The 19,429-nt window shown below is 45.8% G+C and overlaps 7 protein-coding genes across 7 annotated transcripts; 4 read left to right on the forward strand and 3 right to left on the reverse strand.

The window, feature by feature from the left end:
• Nucleotides 1–142: 142 nt before the first annotated feature.
• On the forward strand, nucleotides 143–1,282 carry TGAM01_v207352 (short-chain dehydrogenase; the record flags this gene model as incomplete). Its single annotated transcript, XM_018807572.1, has 3 exons — nucleotides 143–750; nucleotides 831–1,106; nucleotides 1,171–1,282. The coding sequence occupies 3 exons, from the start codon at nucleotides 143–145 to the stop codon at nucleotides 1,280–1,282; spliced, it is 996 nt and encodes a 331-aa protein (XP_018659216.1).
• Nucleotides 1,283–1,336: 54 nt separating this feature from the next.
• On the reverse strand, nucleotides 1,337–3,055 carry TGAM01_v207351 (hypothetical protein; the record flags this gene model as incomplete). The annotated part of the gene is made up of 4 exons (XM_024550072.1): nucleotides 1,337–2,036; nucleotides 2,096–2,396; nucleotides 2,468–2,578; nucleotides 2,641–3,055. The coding sequence occupies 4 exons, from the start codon at nucleotides 3,053–3,055 to the stop codon at nucleotides 1,337–1,339; spliced, it is 1,527 nt and encodes a 508-aa protein (XP_024405160.1).
• A 1,088-nt stretch (nucleotides 3,056–4,143) lies between these two features.
• Nucleotides 4,144–5,996, forward strand: TGAM01_v207353 (hypothetical protein; the record flags this gene model as incomplete). The annotated part of the gene is made up of 4 exons (XM_024550073.1): nucleotides 4,144–4,262; nucleotides 4,331–4,431; nucleotides 5,341–5,835; nucleotides 5,881–5,996. 4 exons carry the CDS (start codon nucleotides 4,144–4,146, stop codon nucleotides 5,994–5,996), a joined length of 831 nt encoding a protein of 276 aa, XP_024405161.1.
• A 1,229-nt stretch (nucleotides 5,997–7,225) lies between these two features.
• TGAM01_v207354 (hypothetical protein) lies at nucleotides 7,226–8,845 on the reverse strand (the record flags this gene model as incomplete). Its single annotated transcript, XM_024550074.1, has 1 exon — nucleotides 7,226–8,845. The coding sequence occupies one exon, from the start codon at nucleotides 8,843–8,845 to the stop codon at nucleotides 7,226–7,228; it is 1,620 nt and encodes a 539-aa protein (XP_024405162.1).
• A 2,498-nt stretch (nucleotides 8,846–11,343) lies between these two features.
• Nucleotides 11,344–13,563, forward strand: TGAM01_v207355 (hypothetical protein; the record flags this gene model as incomplete). Its single annotated transcript, XM_018807569.1, has 1 exon — nucleotides 11,344–13,563. The coding sequence occupies one exon, from the start codon at nucleotides 11,344–11,346 to the stop codon at nucleotides 13,561–13,563; it is 2,220 nt and encodes a 739-aa protein (XP_018659213.1).
• Nucleotides 13,564–14,394: 831 nt separating this feature from the next.
• Nucleotides 14,395–15,446, forward strand: TGAM01_v207356 (hypothetical protein; the record flags this gene model as incomplete). The annotated part of the gene is made up of 3 exons (XM_024550075.1): nucleotides 14,395–14,475; nucleotides 14,535–15,060; nucleotides 15,127–15,446. The coding sequence occupies 3 exons, from the start codon at nucleotides 14,395–14,397 to the stop codon at nucleotides 15,444–15,446; spliced, it is 927 nt and encodes a 308-aa protein (XP_024405163.1).
• A 248-nt stretch (nucleotides 15,447–15,694) lies between these two features.
• TGAM01_v207357 (pfs domain-containing protein) lies at nucleotides 15,695–18,774 on the reverse strand (the record flags this gene model as incomplete). Its single annotated transcript, XM_024550076.1, has 4 exons — nucleotides 15,695–16,829; nucleotides 16,911–17,921; nucleotides 17,981–18,275; nucleotides 18,378–18,774. The coding sequence occupies 4 exons, from the start codon at nucleotides 18,772–18,774 to the stop codon at nucleotides 15,695–15,697; spliced, it is 2,838 nt and encodes a 945-aa protein (XP_024405164.1).
• Between the last annotated feature and the right edge of the window lie 655 nt (nucleotides 18,775–19,429).

A 19,429-nucleotide genomic window follows, 5' to 3' on the forward strand; every position in this document is an offset into this window, starting at 1 on the left:
TATAAAAGGGAATGAAAGTGAGCGGTGCTGATTCTGACTTCCAGCATCAATACCAGCACTCTTATCATTCATACTCTGCTTCCAAGTTACATATCAAATCCTTCAGAAAGACAATTCCTACGTATCACTCCAAACAACAAACATGTCTGACCAAAAGAACATGAATGCCAACCAACGCGTGCTGGTCCAGAAAAGAGAGCTCCCGCTCTTGATCACCAAAGAGCTCTGCGCAGGCCGAACTTATATCGTCACCGGTTCCAACATTGGCCTTGGGCTGGAAGCTGCTCGTCACCTAGTAGGCATCGGAGCCGAAAAAGTCATCATGGCAGTGCGCAATCTGGAAGCCGGCGAGGAGGCTAAAAAGGACATTGAGGAATCTACCGGGATCAAGGGCGTTGCTGAGGTCTGGCATCTGGATCTTTCCAGCTATGCGTCTGTTCGTGCATTTGCATCCAAGGCCATTGAGACTCTTGAGCGCATCGAGGCTGTCATTGAAAATGCGGCTGTTGCCAGCGCGGTTGGGCAGGCGGAAGGCCGACACATAGCATTGACTGTCAATGTCACCAGCACCTTGCTTTTGGCCATCCTTCTGCTTCCGAAACTGCGCTCGGATGCGGCCAAATTTGGGTACACTCCTCGCATAAGCATTGTTAGCAGCGGCACTGGTCTTGATTTAGGAGAATACTGGGCGAAGATCTCCGAAGATGCGATGGTCAATATGGACGCAGATGATGCATTGGGAATGAACAGGTAGGTCCAGGGCTCTTCTTCCCACTGATTCATATTCCCATGTTATTAGGTTTTGCGATTAATAACAATCACTCTTCTAGCTATCCTGCATCCAAGATGATGGAGATCTTGGCAGTCCGTGAGATTGCAAAGCTGCTCCCGGTTGCTCGCGGCGGCGTCATCATCAACTCAATCAACCCGGGCCTGTGTGTGACAAACCTCTCACGAAACGCACCGCAAGAATTGAAGGATCGCTTAAAGGACATGTGGGCACAGAGTGGTCGAACTGCCGAATGCGGTAGTCGGACTCTTCTAGCCGCAGCCGTTGGAGGCAAGGATAGCCACGGTTCCTATATGGACGACTGCGTACCAGCGGAGTAAGTGATTTTGATGTGTTGAATATTCCGTAATGCTGTCTGCTTATACTGATACGAATTATAGCAACTTATTGCCGGACTGGATGGATGCCAAAGCAAACAAACAAGCCTGGGATAGCATTGCCAAAGAACTCGAGAAAGTTGTGCCAGGTTCTGTTTCAAAGGCTCTCGAGTAAGACTGCGAAGTCATGAAGTTGGTACCTAGTTCGGCGCAAGTTTTACAAAGCCAACTAAATTTCTCCATAGTGAGAGACTCTGTAGTAGAATGCCAAGCTCTCTTTTTCATAAAAATCATTGATCCAAGGGAGATTTGAAAGAGCTCCCATAATCTCGCTCCAAGTGGTTACTCGTAATTTCTGCATTGTTTCCCAAGTTCTTGGGATGAGCCAGTCATCATGGCCGGGATCCTGTAGAATAACCGCCGCCCCCAAGAACAAAATCCATAAAAGAAGATCTTGATGCTCATCATCTGGCTCTAAATTGGCCTCTTTGCGGATCATTTGAGACAGGATAGAGTTTTCCGTTACGCGACGATCGAGGCCGCATAAAAAAGAGCTGATTATCGTCAAAAGGCCCAAATGCGCTATGCTCTGGATGCGATTTAGTGAACGCGGCGAGCTCAACGGGGCATACTTCAGAAGTCTATGGCCGAGCCAGACGTGACTTCGTAGAAATTCTATCGTGGGTAGCTTTGAACGTTCCCCGGCGCTCGCCTCATTGACGAGCGTAGATAGAGCAGCCACGTTGTCCCAGAGGTCACAAAACTCGGTGCCAAACTGTTCTCGAAATCTCTGACTAGATATAGCAGAAGGAATATATAGATCCATACTGGGAGATAAAGTCAATCTCTCCATAGTCTTTGTGTTCTCAAAGAGCTCTATATCCAGTTTCGGGAACGACCCAAGTCGAAGCGCATAGTCAAGATCGGCTCTAAGCAATTTTAGCAATGGAATGGAATTTTCGTAATAAAATCTCAGCGTATGACGTACCGATATATCTTTTGCATAATCTCAGGCTTTTCCAAGCCAACGCGGCCCAAGCCGCCCTGCATCTCGATCATTCGATGAAGACCCGAGAGGTGGATTATGCCGCGGTCGTAGCGACCACGGGTAGACTCATACGTTGATAGGCTCATGACTACCACCATTGTGGGATATGTAATTCGCTCGCCGCGAGATATACGCTCATTGATTAGACGGAAGACCTGAGTGATGTGACGAGTTGCAGAGATATTGGCTTGTGGAGAAGGTTTGGTGCATTCAAGAACAAAAGCCAAAGCGCAGTGATAGTCTAAAGTACGACATCGCATGAGCTACCTATCTAGGTGGTGACGGTACATAGAGGGGTATGATGAGACTTACAGGCTTGGTCTGTGAATATTAATTGCAGGAATATTGACTGATTGACACTGACCTGAGCAAGCGCTTTGGCTAAACTCGGTGCACATCGCGGAGATCTCATGAAAGCCACAGCTATTTACACAATATAGGTAAGTAAACTGAATTCTAGCGGAATGAATCTCATGTTAACTGACCATCGTACAAGAGCACCCTGTCTTTCTGGGCTACTTCTATAGGGAGGCATAAGACAGATACGCAATCGCCTATCACAGGCTCAACCGGTGGGAGCACGTCCTCAGTGTCTCTATGAGGAGGCGAGTCCTCTTCGCCGCTTTCAGGAAGCGTCCTTGTGGATGCATGCTTAAGCCCAGCAGTGGTGGGTGTCTCTTTCGGAACTCGGCGCTCGAATGCTTTTACACGCGATGGCCGATTGATCCTGCGTCCAAGGTTCCACCCTTTTGCAGCGCGATGGCGGATCAAGGTCCTTGTGCCGCGGTCAATGCCGTCATTATTGTCAATAAACGTGAACTCCATAACTCTGTTTGCTTTTACTTGGCTGATGTTGGCAGTGTTGAAATGAAAGAGGCTACATGTCTTCAGGAAGAACATTGTGCCTGTCGCTCTCGGAGATAACAGCCGGCGCTAAAAGAGCAAAGTCCAGGAATGAGAATGAGCGCACGAATGTTCTACTTTTTCAAAGTCCGAGCTCACACCTGGATACATTCTGCTTCTAGAACAGTTTTTCCCGGGTGTGATAACTGTTATACTATTTATTTATTTTAAGTTGTTATGTTCGTCAAAGACCGAGTCGTGAATGACACAATTAGACCAAGGCGCGCACTCTCCAACTAGTAAAGTTGCCTTACAGCAGCAAAAGCCACTAAGAGCGCTGATTTCATGTTGTTTTAGGGGCTCTCAAGTCGTCAATCAGCTACGAGATTCGAATTAGGGCGTAAATGGTATCAAGTTCACCTTGGCAGGTCTATAAGCTTTATTGAATGGCTATATTGCGATGAAATGAGATCGTTCTCGGCTTTTTCTTCTGATAAAGCTGACGTTTTGCACAAGATTAAATTGCAGAACACTGTTTCCAGTGGGATGCCGCCGTAACCAGAATATGTCGTGTTGAGTTGTTATTATATCGGTGGGTAACATATGGGCACATAAGAACAAAAGTTTAACCAGCCTATGACTCAAGAGTAATTGAGCAATGCTATAAGCTAAGTAAAAGTCTCCATTATCTGAGGTTCTCGTTTTTATCGACTAATGTACACTGTATCACAGGCGCTAAACCTCCAGTATAAGCGAAATATAAGGAGTCTAGAGAGAGAGGATTTTACTATAGAGGCTTGACACATAATTGGGGCTATTAGTTCGGTAATATTTGCTCTAATACCGTAGTAGAAGAACGGGATGAAAGTACACCCCCGGCTTCAAATATATTCTCGTTTCAGCTCAGTGCAAGCAGAACAAAAAGTAAAACAAGGCAACTGTTTCATACATGTTTCGCTGCCACCCCAGTGCTGCGGCCGACTAGCACCGATACCTTGTAATTGTTTATCATTATGAACATATATAACCACCTAGTATCTGCCTAGCCGACTGTCGATTTGTCTCAATTACATTCAGTCTTCGTTTCTATTCAATTATCTAAACTGGTTTTAGCCCTTGATTTATATATCATTTTAATCGTCACAATGCATTACTCCTTTGCTCTTATTGCGCTAGCAACCATCATTTCCGCATCTCCCCTTCCCGCAAACACAAATGTCAACCCGGAAGCAATAACATCAACTACATGCACAGCCAAGAAAGTGTATGTCAACCTCCAATTCTTCCTTAACATTGATCTTTTAATCTGAACGTTTGTTAACAACGTCATAGAACTATCAATAGCCATGATATTAATGTTGCCCTCCTCTCTATTTGCGGAGGCATTGCGGGCACGATTGAGCAATGCCAGGGAAATCCTACAAACACAACCGGTTCGTCTGGGGGCGCATTTCTATCATTAGAAGCTGCAACTCCCGGGCAAACAATTGATATCACAAAGGGCCGATGGGAAGGATGCATGCGTGCGGCGAGAGCTATATGTGGCGACAGCCCATTTACGAGCACATGCATTGGCGGCGCAGATATAAACAAAGGAAATGTTAAGTTTTCTCTAACTGCACAATAAAAAGCTAGGAAGCACAATTATGAATATAAGAACACACCGGCTGGTCTGGAATCTCAATCGAGAATATATTCTCTACGGTTTATAGGCCGGTCTGTTACTTCATCATTTTTTCTACATAAGCCAATCATTGGGCAAAGCCAAGCATTGGGCAAAGCACCATGTGATGTAGGCTCCCGCTCTCCGCTATGCGTATTACAACGCCAATTATTCCGATGCGGGGTTGATAAAGGCGACCACGAACAAACTCACCAGAGACATCTTCAATGAATCATTAAGAGCAGCATCTAAGTGCAGCCAACCAACTGATGTGCTATTTTTTATCCAGAGCGGGTTTAATGTCATCATCTCAGCCTTGGTGCCTATCCTACAACAGCGTCTAAAGAGTCGTTGATCAGCACAGCCCACCTCAGCTGCGTCCACTAAGGGTCTTGAAATTTGCTCTCCTTACACATTTTCTCATGGAACAAACAACACCCCAGTCCTCCACTGTGAATCTTGAGATTGATATTCATGGCGATACCTTAATTACCATTACGGATACAGATATACAGTCCTCTCCTTCATGTGGCACAGGTACTGTTCTTTCATTAGAGGTTACCCGTAATCAAGATTAGAAGAAGCAGCTGAATCAGGCCTTATTTTCAACGCTTGAAAATACTACTCTCGACGAAACCGGGTATCATTTTCAAGTCCCTAGGGGCTAACTTCGCTATAGACATAGAGGCCACTGCTAAGGCCACTACTGGAAAACGATTTCTAGTTTCGAGGAAACATCTTATGCTAGCTTCTCGTCGTGCTAGCAAAGTACTTGGAGGATCTTTCAAAGAAGCCGTCCCGGAAGAAGATGGCCTCTTCCATTGGAATTTTGAGCCAATATTTGACTCGAAGGCGTTTGAGATTGTAATGCAGATCATCCACGGACAAACGCGCCATGTCCCTGAAAAGGTAAATGTCGAATTACTCGCTCAAATAGCTGCCCTCGTGGATGATCTGGAATGTCTAGATTCTATATGGTTCTTTGCTAAGCGCTGGCTGAGCCATATCAAAAATGCATATGCCTTTGGACCGTTTGGAGATCTACCGAAATGGATCTTAATCTCATTCGTATTTGAAGAATCGGAGATTTTCAAGAACGTAACACATACAATTATCAGTCGTAGCGCAGGTGCAATGCCTACATCTGGTCTTCCTATACGATTTAAAATTCTTGGTAAGTTTTATGTGTTCTATGACGAACGCTAGCTAATCTAATCAGATGATATTAATCAGCAACGGAAAACTGTATTCGCTCATTTGTTGGATACACTACAAGGCGTGCAATCTAGACTCCTTGAGCAGTCTTTAGATGTGACCAAGGGTGTAGGGCCATGATGTATGGAACGCTCAGCCAAGCAATGAAATCGAGCTCGTTGTTGCCTCTACCACTTCCGCCATACTCCTCTTGGAGCATCTTTTCAACTGTTCAACAGTTAAGAGCAGTAAAGGGAGTGGACTATTATCATCCTTCGAAAAATGATGCCACCCAAACAGATACTGTAATTTGGAGTGTTGAGATTCCAGGAAGAGAAAGAAATGTCTATTCTGTTCGCAAGACCAATGAGAGTCATCCAAAACTAGTACGCCATAACTGTCGCATAGAACATCATCTCAAAGGACTATTGGATACTACTGAAGGCAAAATTAAGGGGTTAAAATTATCTGACTACTTAAGCACATAATATACCGCAAATGAAATCTTCATACTAAAGAAAAAAAAGTAATAAATTATGCGTCTAGATTTCAAAAGAACTATAGTAGTCCTATCCATCTGCACCATATTAGCGGCAGGCATTGTACAGTGAATCATTTAAGAGACCGCACAGCGTTTTGTATTGAGAATTGAACCAGGCGGTTCGTTTCTAAAAAGATACGTATCCAGAGGTGAGATATTCAGGTTCAAATTCGGTCGTTATCACCTAGCACAATTCGCGCGGTGCAACTGTGGGAATGAATGAAAGGTATTGTGTGCGCTGAGGAACTGCTTGACTTAGGATTTTGGGGTCATGATAGCCCAGAGGATATTCAATACGAGCTGGTATGGATTGGTAGCCCATAAAGAATGTGCCATCGCAAGGTGTGGTACCATCTCCACAGGTTGGCCCTTGACGTGGCTTCAGACATATAAACGTATGATATGCAATGGGGCGTAGCTTAATATTTTTACAAAATACATCGCTTTTGAGACCGTAATAGACCTGCCTTCATCGTCCTCATAATGCATCATCACAAAGATGCTTATCCCTGTATTCTTCCATCTCCTGCTTAAGTTTGTATTTTACTCAGTGTCGCCATCTTTCCTTTCGTTATATTTTTTATTCTTTCTATCGTCTTCCGTAATCTTGTGGACAACCTCCTTGAACAGCCATTTGCGACCGAACCTTAGAATGAGATATGTTATAAATAGATGCCATTGGACCGGATGTAAGAACTGCGAGCGATTTCCAAGTTTCCCAAAAGTGCAAATATGTTAGATCTATAAGGTCCAGTTTATGTATGTAGATATATACGTAAATTTAAAAACTACATCAGTAAAACTTTCATTTCAAAGAATACGACGTATATCACAGATCTTGTGATGGGAAAATAACTCTAAACTCAACTGCCCCCCCTTGACGAATAGCCTTAAGCATTTCTACAACTTTGATATTCACGTCTGGAGTTACCTCGGTTTGTTGGCTGCGTGTGCGAACTTGAGACCCCCTAGCTTGGTTGTGATTCTCTTCAACGTACGGATCTTGAGGTTCTTCGGATCCACTAGATTCTTCATCACTGCCCAACTCTTGGGACTCTTCATCTTCGACGTCTTCTTCATCATTATCAAACTCTTCAGACTCATCATCTTCGATATCTTCTTCGTCAGTATCAAGCTCTTCAGAATCAACTTCGCTGTAATCCTCGCCACTGTCTGGCTCTTGAGGCTCCTCATCATCGCTGTAATCTTCATCGCTGTCCAAATGGGTAGATTGCAAAGAGCGGGGTCGAGTTAATTCGTTAAAAGTATCTGAATCCATTGTTTGCAAAGCACTTTCTGCCCTTCTTATAGCCGAAATTTGCTCCGGTGCATTGTTGTTATGTATATGCTGGCTCAATCCACTCAACGAGAAGCCAAACATTGATGTGTAGATAACCTCTGCCTGTGGTGTCAATTTGACTTTCCCTTGGTGTATAGTATATGCGGGCATTTGGAGCCACGACTCTGCACATTTGACTATTTCAAGCGCTTCTTTTCTGGATGTAAGAAACCACTCTTTATGCCCTCTTCCACAATTCGAACAGTTATAAACTTGCAGTTTTTTGTGGTCCAAAACGGCGTGAATGATCCTTTCTGCTTGGTATGCGCCAGCAAAAGGCTTGTCGGTCTGATATATTATTTCTGTATCAATTCCATAACAGTTGCCAGATTGCCTCTGTCTGAATAGTCCAGATTTGTTCGTATATCCGATCTTAAATATACCAGAGATGCTAGTATGTTTATAGACGTATATAATTCCGTCGGACATTCTTCCAGGAGGAGGGGGGTTTTTTATTGTCTTGTATATTTCAAGGGGGTCCTGTCGCGCACCTTCACTTGGAAGTCCAACGTTTCCAAGACTCTTGAGCTTACGTCGTAATATTCTAGCTCGATATAACTCGTTGTTGTTCCTTTGAGTCGCGACGTTTTGTGAGCTTGAGCTTAGAACTAGATTCCTCATCGCCTCTTCGATGTGGAGGTCTGACACAGACGGACTGCGTCTTAAAGTTCCGGGAACGGGGCTTGAGGGCGCCGGAGATGCTACACTGCTGGTTTCGGACGAGGCTTCCATAGAATCACTGGAAAATATTGCATTCGTCGCCAGAGTTGACGAGGAGCTTGAAGCAGATGCAATTCGTTCCGTCTTCCATTTGCTGAAAGCTTCTAGTGCGCCATCGCCGTGAGAGTGGCAGTGTGTAAGATCAAGAAACTTTGCCATTTTGTCATAAAAGTTGTCAATGTCGCCGTAATCCGTGACATGTCGAAACTCGGACAGAAGGTTGGCAACTAGTAACTTTCGCTCTTTGCCCAAGGTTCTTTTGCATTGTTCGGAATTTTTGGTATAAGCTCGGCATTGGCCGTAACCAGATCCATCTGTGCTTGGAGGAAGGCCGATGCCGCTCTGGATTTTGGCGATTTCCTTAAGAATTGGACCGTTGATAGTCGTCATGTTGAAGTAAAGTCTTTTTTGTTGCTGCTAAGATTGAAACGAATCTGTCGATATTGAAGAAAGAGGAGGGAAGAGAGGCCATACTAGTAGATATATATGGTGTGCTTGCTTGTTAGCGTCGCTAGCTCTGTTGTATCATGTTTATGTGTCCTGTAACGAAAGACGAAAGGCTGCCTGAGAATTTTAGGCAATAGAAGCTTTATCAAGCTACTAGTCCGAATAGGCAGCTCGTTCCGGGGATTTCTATGTAAGGTAAATCATTGCTATAATTATACAGGGCGGCAACTCCGTCCTGTTTGCCATGGCTAATCCATATTTGGATCGCCGCAGCCTACTCGTAAATACAGGCTGGGACCTAGTTGGAGAAATGTGATCAATTACTTTTGGATCATGTTACAGTCAGAGTCCATACTTGCTATATGATACCCAAGTAGCCTCCATACGGCTTGTACAAATTGAGTCATATCGGCCAACTTCATACGCGGAACATGCTTGTTCAATTCGGTCAGATAATGGCACGATGTTCAAAGTAGAGATCCTATAGATTAAATGCACTGCGAATATGACAGCCGCGCATTTCTTGACAGAAGTAACTACGTTTCTTGATATAGACCTTCGAAAATTTGCCCGTCTTCAACATCTGTCAAAGTCCAAGCCAGGGCTAGACAACGTACCATCGCACAATCGAGTAACACGACAACTTCCGGGTGTACTTCGCCTTTGCCAGTCTATGGTAAAATATGGTACTCTCCTCCAAGCATGGGAATAGAAATGTTCAGCGTAATAGACAGCAATGATCTTAGCCCATTGAGAAGATTTCGATATCCATGGGCATTGTCCCCATCTGAGTGGTAACTTCTCACTATAATGCACTACAGCATGCAAGCAGGGAACGGCACAGAGTGCTACAATAGCTGGGTTTTGTTTGATTAAGGGCCCTCGTTATGGGGCTAAGAGGATAAACGATAGGCAGATTACTCTGCATTCTTCCATACAGAAGCTTCATGAGGAAAAGACACACAGCCATTCCTCCAACACAGCCACACTGTGACAGGGGCCGACCAACAACATAGTCTTTCCCCGCAGACACTAACTCACAATCGCATAGAAGCTGGATGCCTGCGACACCAGTTTTGAGCAACTAGAAATCTATCCCCCAGGTCGATGTTCTACATGGGTCTCTTATTCCCGCTTGACGGTCTGTTACCCAGCGGCCGGTTTCCTTTAGCGCCGGGCCGCTCATAAGTGGCCTGAAACTAGCAGCACAACGTGGAAGTGGACATGTTCTAGTGTAGCTGCGGGTAGAGCTGGTCCCGGGACGTTGAAAATAGCGTCTGATAACGCCCGGTCTCTTTACGATGCCCGGACAAATGGAGATTGCAGAAAAGCCGCCCTGGTTATACTACTACAGTAGTACTACTTATCTGAGACGAGGCTGACATGCAGTAGCGTGCTACATTCGCGTGGACGAAGAGCCAACAACGTCTTGATAATCCCAGGAAAACCGGCTTCTGTAACAGAACGTGGTCGTCGTCGTGGGTAGGCGCTGTGGCTTTCGAGGGAAAAGTCAAGTGGTTGCCCCTTTTTGCCTGGGCAGTATGACGCCATCCCGAGAGCTGAATACAAATGGCGCCATCTCTGAGCCGCTATCTCCAGGAGCTCCTGTGTTCACCAGAAGCAGTCCAAGATAGGAGATGATGGCACAGGCCTTTGAGAGCTGGAGTTTTGCAACGCATATTGCGTTGGTACTAGGGTTGAAACATACAATAGATATTATATAAGTGAAATGGTAGGGCCGTACAGCAAGTTTGCGTGCTTCTAGCAAACACAGCAAATAGCGCGGTATCAAGGCTTCTCGTCAGCGGACGTCCCGAACACCATGTAGATGATCGACGCTAAACGAAGGGGAACAACGGGGATGAGACTCAGATCGCTTATGGCAGTATCTACCTATGGTTCGGCCGACCTCCGCACTAGCTGAAAGAAGGCTGAGCTGCTTCTGGAAAAGATGATCCCAGGCACGAACTGGAGGCATTGGCTTTGCAGCAGTATGGCTACAGGGGAGTCGGATTAGCTGTCTGAGAGGCAACCAGACTTGGATTCTGCTCCCAGCACTGAGATTGGAGATTGGGGGCCGTAACTTGGAATACGGGACCTCCGCATCGCTAGAACAGAACCTATTCCATTTTCAGCTCTTGGAAATAAGGAGCTGCAGAAAACAGCCTACCGAGCGCAATTCTGCCCATGCAGGACAGGGCTCGTGATCCTGCTGCAGAACACCACAACCAACATGCATATTCGCTGTTTCGCTACGCGCCCCTCTCAGCTTCACAGCCTCACCCTCCCACCCATGGATAGCTCATGGTCATTGACTTTTGTCCTTGTCTCTGTCTATATCTACGAACTGCAGCTGGAAGGAGTGCGAGTGATTCAAAAGAAAATTGTCAGGAAAACAGCAGAGTCGCAATTAATTAATTAAAAAAAAAAACCGGTTCAGAATGGCTTTCGGAAGCGCACCCCAGAATCCCGTGTTCAAAGTATTGGCTGAAATCCAGCGATACACCGACGTGTGTCCCAATCCAGAAGAATCGGACTTTTCCACATGCCGAGCCATGAGGAAGGATGGAGGCCGTTGCCGGAATCTTCCCTGCACGCAGTATGAGCGACATCACAGTCCCGACTTGATGTCTGAGTTCCGGGGCATGACAGAATGCCCTGACACGGACAGCTTCTATAATAAACTGGAGACTTTTATCACCTATTCGCATTGCAAGCGATGGCATCGCTGGCCGGCTCTCGCAGCGTTTGAGCGTTGGAAAAAGGAGCGCATCGCAGCCAGATCCAATGCTCGTCAACGATACACGCCTGCTCGACCTGTGGCACCACCAGCCAGACCTACAACTCCTCCACCGGCTATACAACCAACAACTACGGCAGTCATACAGCCTCTCACGGCAGCAGCTCTTCAGCAGCTGCCGACTATTCCTACAACATTTGTTCCTTCGGCAGCCAGCGCAACATCCGATGGTGGCGATTCTTTCGATGACAGCATCCTGGAGACTCGCTCTGTCGCCAGTAATGGATCGACGTTCCTCAGCTCCCTTCCGAATACTCCTCCACGCAATGGACTTGTTTCAGGCATGGAGATAGATGATATCGCGGAAGAAGATGGAGCTGACTGGACCGCTGATAATATCGCAAGGGCTAGAGCCAATGCAGGTAATTCGCCTTCACCAAGCAACAAGTCTATTGCAGACGTGGAAATGGATACCGCCGAAGAAATCGCCACACAAGGAGATGCGGCCGATAGTATATCTGCAGTTGTGGGCAAATTGACTGCTATGATCGCAAGCTTGGCTGCCTGTTCTGAGAATAACAGAACTGCCATCGAAGCCGTGACTGCTTTCCTTGAGAATGCAGAGAAAGAAGCTACATCTAAAGGCAAAGGGGTTGATAGAGGTGATATTGTTGAAGAAACTGATATCAAGGAAGAAGCTATCATTAGCAATGAGGTTGTTCCTGTGGATATCAAGAAAGAAACTATTACAAATCAGGAAGTCGAGGAAAAAGATAACTTTGAAGAAGCTTCTGACAAAGAGGCCGTGAAATACAACATCACGAGAAAAGCTGTTCCTCAAGCGAACTCTGCCGGGCGGACGCAAGATTTGGCTTCAACTTCGGACGTCCATGATACAGTGGTAGCAAAAGAGGATGATTCAGCAAGAGAGACTCCTGTTGATGAGCTTGGGATTATTAGCCTACAGCGCAATGGCTCGCTAAGAGATCACTCGGGGGTATTCCAAGTGATCAGCAGTCATCCAACCGCCGACGACATGAGAGAAGGTGTTGTATACATCCTTGATGACATCGAAAACCTTTTTCTTTTCAAGATTGGATGGTCAAGCGAAAGCGCAGAAGAGAGGCTAAAGCAACCTAAAGACTGCTATGGAGTCAAGACGAAAGTCGTTTACGAAACTCCAAGATTCGCCGGTGCTCCTCACGCTGAAAAGCTTACTCGAGTTATTCTTCAACACGCCAATATTCGCGTTTTTCCATGCGAGAAGTGCAAAGGAGGGCATACAGAATGGTTCTCTGCGGAAGAAGAAACTGTACGTCAAACAGTCATGCAGGTTGAAAATTTTGTCGAGATGCCCGCATATACTCTACAAGATGGAGAATACAAACTATCGCCCGAGGCATACAGCCGCGTGGTAAAACAGATGTGCGACTTTTCCATAGACAAAATGGGCGAGCTCATGCATAGAAACCCCGAAGGTAATGAAGCAGCCAAGTCGACTATTATGCTATATGAACCAATATCAGTAGCTCCTCTCACACCACCCGATACACCTCGTCCTAGTACCAGAGACACCAGAGACATATTATTCGAGACTCAAGATGCCAACGAGAGTCTTGTCTCATTATCTTCGCAGGCAAGCAAAAAGTCTCGACTGTCGGCGGGAACAAAAGTCGCAAGAAAGTTGAAACATTTCGTAACGGCCAAAAACTCCGTCAAGGAATATTTGACCCGATCCCGGGGATCAACGCCCGAGGTAGAGAGCAGTGATAAGCGCGCATTTGGTGCAGTCTTTGTGGATTTGAAAGGCAAGGCGCGCGGACTTGGTACGAAGGCACGAGAAGATGTGCGGGAATTCCGCAGAGACTTCAAGGAGGAACTACGCCGCAAGAACGACGAAGAGATTGAATCAAATTCATAGAGCAGTTTGGATGGGTTGGCACAGAGAGTTGTATTTTAAAACATGGCGGTTCGGCGTTGATACCTCGTAAATTTACATGTACACCGCTTTCTTAGTCACAGTTCAGCCGTACAAGCCTCTTCATACACTCTTTCGTCAATTGGAACCAAGATATCGATGCACATGTTTCACAGCACGTATATCATATGCCTTTGCTAACGCATCGTTGGTTGGTACCCCAGAAGCAAGGCGGCCTTCGGGCTTCCTCGATCAGGCCGACACGGCTCCATCACCACATTTGCCTTACAAGCATGTGGCTTAATTAGATGCCACATCGTGGGGGTAAATTCAGCCTCTTGGGATGAAAACGCACCTCATCTCGGTCATCATGTTGATCCAATTGAAAGCCGACACGCGTAAGCTCAGCCTTGCAAAATATGCAGATGCGGCCCCAAGTGGATGCACACCTGACACCTCTTCAATACCTATTGCGTATGAGGCAGCTGTGACTTCCCTGTACTTGCTTATCATCCTCTGAATCTATGGCGCTTGCCCAATATATCCGCTACTCAAGAGTATTACCCATGTATCTCCATCCAATGGCAAACAGTTAAGATTGACAAATTGACAACATGAAGACGCCTTTTTGATCGCCTAAACAGCCTCAGGCGCAAAGCATACCCAATCCTATGCACATGCATGGTTGCCTAATTGATGTATTCTCGGGCGCTTGTATGCATAAAGGCATCTATGTAAATGTGCCTGAAGCATGAGGGTTAGAGCTTAAAGCTGGATTGCAAAGTCATATAAATATCTCTACTGGCGCCAGTGTCGCACTTAACTTCCCATGCCATGCAAAAGAGAACCATGCAAAGAAAGAGAGAAAGCATGTACAAAAAATTTATACCATCGAAGAATGTCAAATCTAGAGCAGTGAGTTAATTGTTGTCCAATGGATAGCCATAAATGCAGCATGCTAAGATAGCTTATAGGGCTCTTGTGTCGAGACAATAACCATGAGCAGAACCCAGGGTTTGATTGGTCAGGCGCTCGAGAAAATTATCAAGATACAGCAAATTGGACAAGATGTCAAGGCAAACAAAGATTTAGAGGAAGTCAGCATGCGGCTCTCGACAGCCGAAAACTACCTCAACGCGATAAAGCACACGGGCGGACTGCAAACGCATGATTTCAGCACAGAGATGGAGACTGTTATTGCAGTTCTTGAAGAGTGTGGATCGCTTTTTGAGAAGCTTCCTGGCAGTTCAATGAAACCTTCACAAATTAGCCTCGAGCAAATTCGTTACGAAAAGCAGCTGAAGCCTATGCAAGGCCATCTCGATAAAGTGCTGCAGCAGATCTCTTTGCGGGTGCTAGAGACCCCGGTGGGCCTTAAAGGAGGCCATCTTGTTGACCTCAGTATCCTTAATGAGACCAATGCAAGGATAGAGCCAATCTTTCAGAAAAACTTGGTACTCGTGGACTTCTTAAAGAAGGAGGGTAAGATTGGTGGAAAAGGTACGTCGTTCAACGTTGCCGCACATAAAATTGGAAGTTTATGATCCCTGACATATATGATGCTAGGTTTAAATGGAACCATTGCGCTTGACCCGGCCAGATTCGAGGCATTCAAAATCAATGTCTCACAGCAATTGGCATCACAGGCGCCTGGTAGTGAGAACGTCACAAGAGAGTACACGAGAGCCATTATCCAGGATAATATTGCTGGAGATAATATGAAAAATTTCTTTGGTAACATTGGGTTTGAAGCTGACTACAAAGCTTCATATACGGGCACTTCAAGATTCGTCGGTAACAAGATGGGTGACAATGCAGCCTTATTTACTGGGGACATTGGAGGCCAGGCCGCTGTGGAAATGATGAAAGATATGTTCAAAAGATAATTCTTAGCGAGAAGATCGCAAAGCGTCTTCTAGGGCATGAAGGCTAATAGTATAGCTTAGAAGGTTAGGATGTACCATCGTGCAATCCGAGGCTCAAATAGCCCAGCACTCGTGTCAAGTGTCCCTTCGTACAAATTAGACTATCCGGTTTATAAATGGGTTCGCCTTTCTTTCTCTAGTAACAGATAGTATCAAACAGTTCAAGTAGCCAGCGAATCATCTTAGTATTGGAGGACTTCTAAAAGTAGTCATGCTACCGCCCATGTCTGACTCTTTTCTGTCTTCGGGTATCTATGTAAAAGAGCTTTCGCAGCGGCCGCCGCCGTCGCAGCCGCAAAGTCTTGCCACTTCTTATTCTTATGAGAATCCGCGTAGTCACAAACGCCTTTGACAATGATACAGGGAATCTCTCCCCAGATGCCTGCTGCTTCCATCTCAAAAGCAATAACGCCCTCATTTTGCGCAATCTCATCGCGGTCTCTTCCCGATTTCAATACCGTATCACCCGACGCAACAGCGCCGAGATGGATCGATGGTGCTTGAGCTTCCTCGGAACTGTTCAATTCGAGCTCTTGCTTCTCTTGAAGGCGTTCTCTCTCAACAAAGTAATGCTCTTCACATCCCAACTCCTCGCAAGTGGCGTTCAGAGCGACCTCACATACTGCGCCGGAACTGCCGTCACAAATGTTGCAGCAGTAACCATAAAAACCGCGGTGCATGTGGCGATAATCCGATCTGAATAATCTGTCTTTGGTCGTCCCAGGATATCGGTACTTGTTAAGCAACCTGTTCTTCCTACCTGTTCGTTTATTCTGTAGCTGTATAAGGAATTGAGCTGTCTGGCTCTGAAGTAAGCTTATACCTCGGTCGGTCTCAAAGTTTTTAAGTAGGCTTTGGATGTTCTTTGTCGCTTTGCCCAAGTTGTCTTCGAATGTGTTCTTGCGGATAAACTTTTCAGGGTATTTTCTGCCAAAGTCATATTGAACAACAGCCCTGCTAATCACAACATCGCCCAGGAGGATCTCATCTTCTTCAAAGCCTCCAACTCGAGGCACACCTCCACAGACGCCTACAAGGAGCGCCAACTCCACATGTGTGTAGCTTGACCTAAAGCTAGCGGCTGCGGCAGCAGCATTAGATTTTCCCATGTGTGGAAGAAGAATCAGGACAACATTGTGCTTGCCGATGCGACCAGTGGTATAAGTGTTGAGGTCTCCTTCTGCTCTTCCATATTGATCTCCTTCTTCGTCCCAGAACTCATCACATATTTGACAAACAGCGTTGTATTCTGTGGCAATGGCGCATATAACGGCTACGTTGAAGTCTTCACGTCTTGGCGGGGCTGAAGTCGCTACAGTTGTGGTTGTAGTCATTGAACGCAGACTAAGTCATAGGTCAGTGTTGTTCGTTTCGTAGTAAAACATGAATTTGGAAGAATCCAAGCTTAGAATAGAGAATGCTCACGACTTTTGTGAAGGTCTTTCTGCGCCATCGTAGCTAAAGACGCTGTTTGCGCCAATATGGCGAGTCACCCGAGAAGCATTCGTCTCTCTCTGAGATGGTAAGATAGCAAGAGCACTTTGAGTATATCTTTCGTCCAGACCCTCTAATTGTCGATCATTTGATTCAAAAGGTTCATCTGTATGCAGTCTCTTAAGATTAGGGCGTTCAGAAAAAGACCCTCGCCGTTTCCGCTTAAGTCCATCAGGATTCAGCTCTTTCTCAAGGTTTCGGACGATCTGCTCGTAAATGACCTCTCTCATGGCGGCGCCAGATGAATTGGTAGTTTGTAAGTCATCGTCTTTCTGCATATGCATATGAAGGTATAAACAGCCCTGCACAGCTTGGAGGTAGAAGCTGTTTCCATCCTGTCGTGCCTCCTCCACGTAGCTACACATTCGAGCCCAATTACCGATGTTCTTATTAATATTCTGTAGGTCAATTTCAAGAGGTATCTTTTCGCCATTGATAATCTCTAATAATAGCTTGGCAAAGGATAACAAGACCGGATTGCCAGGAACAATTCTATGAAAGAAGCCTGGATAATTGAAGCTGGGGGATTGAGACCCTACCAAAATATGCCAGCGTGGAGGTTCTCCGTATGGACGAGAAGAGCGCATGAAAAAAATGTTTTCCGCTGACCAGTTACATGAAGCTCGCTCAAGGCTCCTATCGAAGAAAACCATTAAACATCTTGCCAGAGCTAGAGCCAAAGCCGTCTTTTCTCGATGGTCAAATCTTTCTATGACAATCCCTCTGAGATAGGCTCCAGGGGTGATAGGACGAAATGCATTCTTGTCGAGTAATAAATTGAGCGCCTCTTCTGTATGGTCATACGTTGATATTGGCGGCCCTTCATCGGTAACGTCAAAGAGCCCCCGCTGGTCAACGAAAAGGCGAAGTTTCGTCCGCCGTTTCCAGGTTTTGTGGATAGCAACGCAAATATCATTCTTCTTTTCTGTGCTCATAGGATGTCTATTTTATTGTCAGACTACTACCTCGTCTTGGGGTCCGGCATGTTCGGCGACACTTACTGGAATGAATCGCATACAGCCTCTTGCCAATCACGCTCAGATTGGCAGCAAGACAGTAACATTTCGAGTTTTGGCTGATACGGGCTGGTATTTAATTCCTCCAAAACCCTCAGCTTCACTTCATGGCTTATACCGCAATGTGTTTGTTCAAACTCTTTTAGAATGGCGTCCATGACAGTGCCTACTGGGTTGTGGACCATGTTGAGCTTTTGTTCTGTCGGCTTTATCGCACCTATTTGCATTGGGGACTGGGATATTCCAGTTCCCAGCCAACTCTGTGACGTATCCGATCGGGCTATTACTCGTTGTAGAAAGATCTTCCAAGCCATTATCTGGTCCAGGATTCTGTCTCCAATATTGCCGCGAGGTAATATAAATAAAGAGGATCCTGGATCACCTATTAAGCTAAATTGCTTGTAGTCAGATGCATCGAGGTAAAGCATCAGTGCCGACAGTTTCGGGTATATACTCATTATCTTCGTAATGTCGTGAGAGCCATTGGAAGCAGAGGCTTTTGAGTAAACTACATCCTCATTCACCATATCATTAAGTGATATCAGAAGGTCTTGTGCTCTCTCCTCTAAATCCTTGAAGTCCTCACTTAAGAGGTCGATATCCAAGGTAGCCGTCTTGAAGATATCACGAAGGTCGCAGTCCAAGAGATCCATGTCGTTTTGGTATCTGGTAGGCCGACCCACGTCTGCTCCACGCCTCGTGAGTCCCGCAAGGCGGCCTGCCAAACGCACTTTCAGTGCTTGAAAGCCGATCCATCCGAGAGATTCAGTGGGCAGCATCGCGCATTTTAAGATATTGTTGTGCTGCTTTGCCAGGTCAGTCCTGTGTGATTGCGATATCAATGCAACTGCGCCGAGATGCGGCTGAAGGATGAAAGCGGGGGTCTCGAGGCTCGCAAACAAGGCAGTCAACCAATTTGTGTCAGCAAGTTGCCATGCATGTATTCGACTAAAAACTCTTATGGTTCAGTACTGCAATCGTCGCAGAATTGTGTTCAATAGGATACGAAAGTGGCCGTCAACTAAGTGTTAAGATGCCAAATGTGCATACAGACACTGCCCAAACAAGGCACCGAAGAATAGAATAGCAGAAGATAGCAATGAAGGCTGAATGCGCTTCTAGCGTTGGGTGTGGCAAAGGTACTTACTGTAGTTGACGAATACAGGGTGATTCGACTGCCAGGTTAGATCAGTTCGCCAGTAATCTCATGTGATACAGCCCAAATGTTGAATGTACCAGAGCGGGGTTAGGCACATATCAAGCCTCTGAGCATGCATGTGTGCAGATTGCAAGTTACTAACAGCATATTGGAACTATCAACCGCAATCGAAACCAGGTTACGACTGTCTCCGCTATTCTGATATGCCACTATTAAACGATCAAATACCTTCGAGTTGACATCGTGCTGGCTCGTTTTGTCAAGCTACGCAGAAG

The sequence above is a fragment of the Trichoderma gamsii genome (assembly GCF_001481775.2).
Source record: "Trichoderma gamsii strain T6085 chromosome Unknown Scaffold_27.2, whole genome shotgun sequence".
Taxonomy (NCBI): Eukaryota; Fungi; Ascomycota; class Sordariomycetes; order Hypocreales; family Hypocreaceae; genus Trichoderma; species Trichoderma gamsii.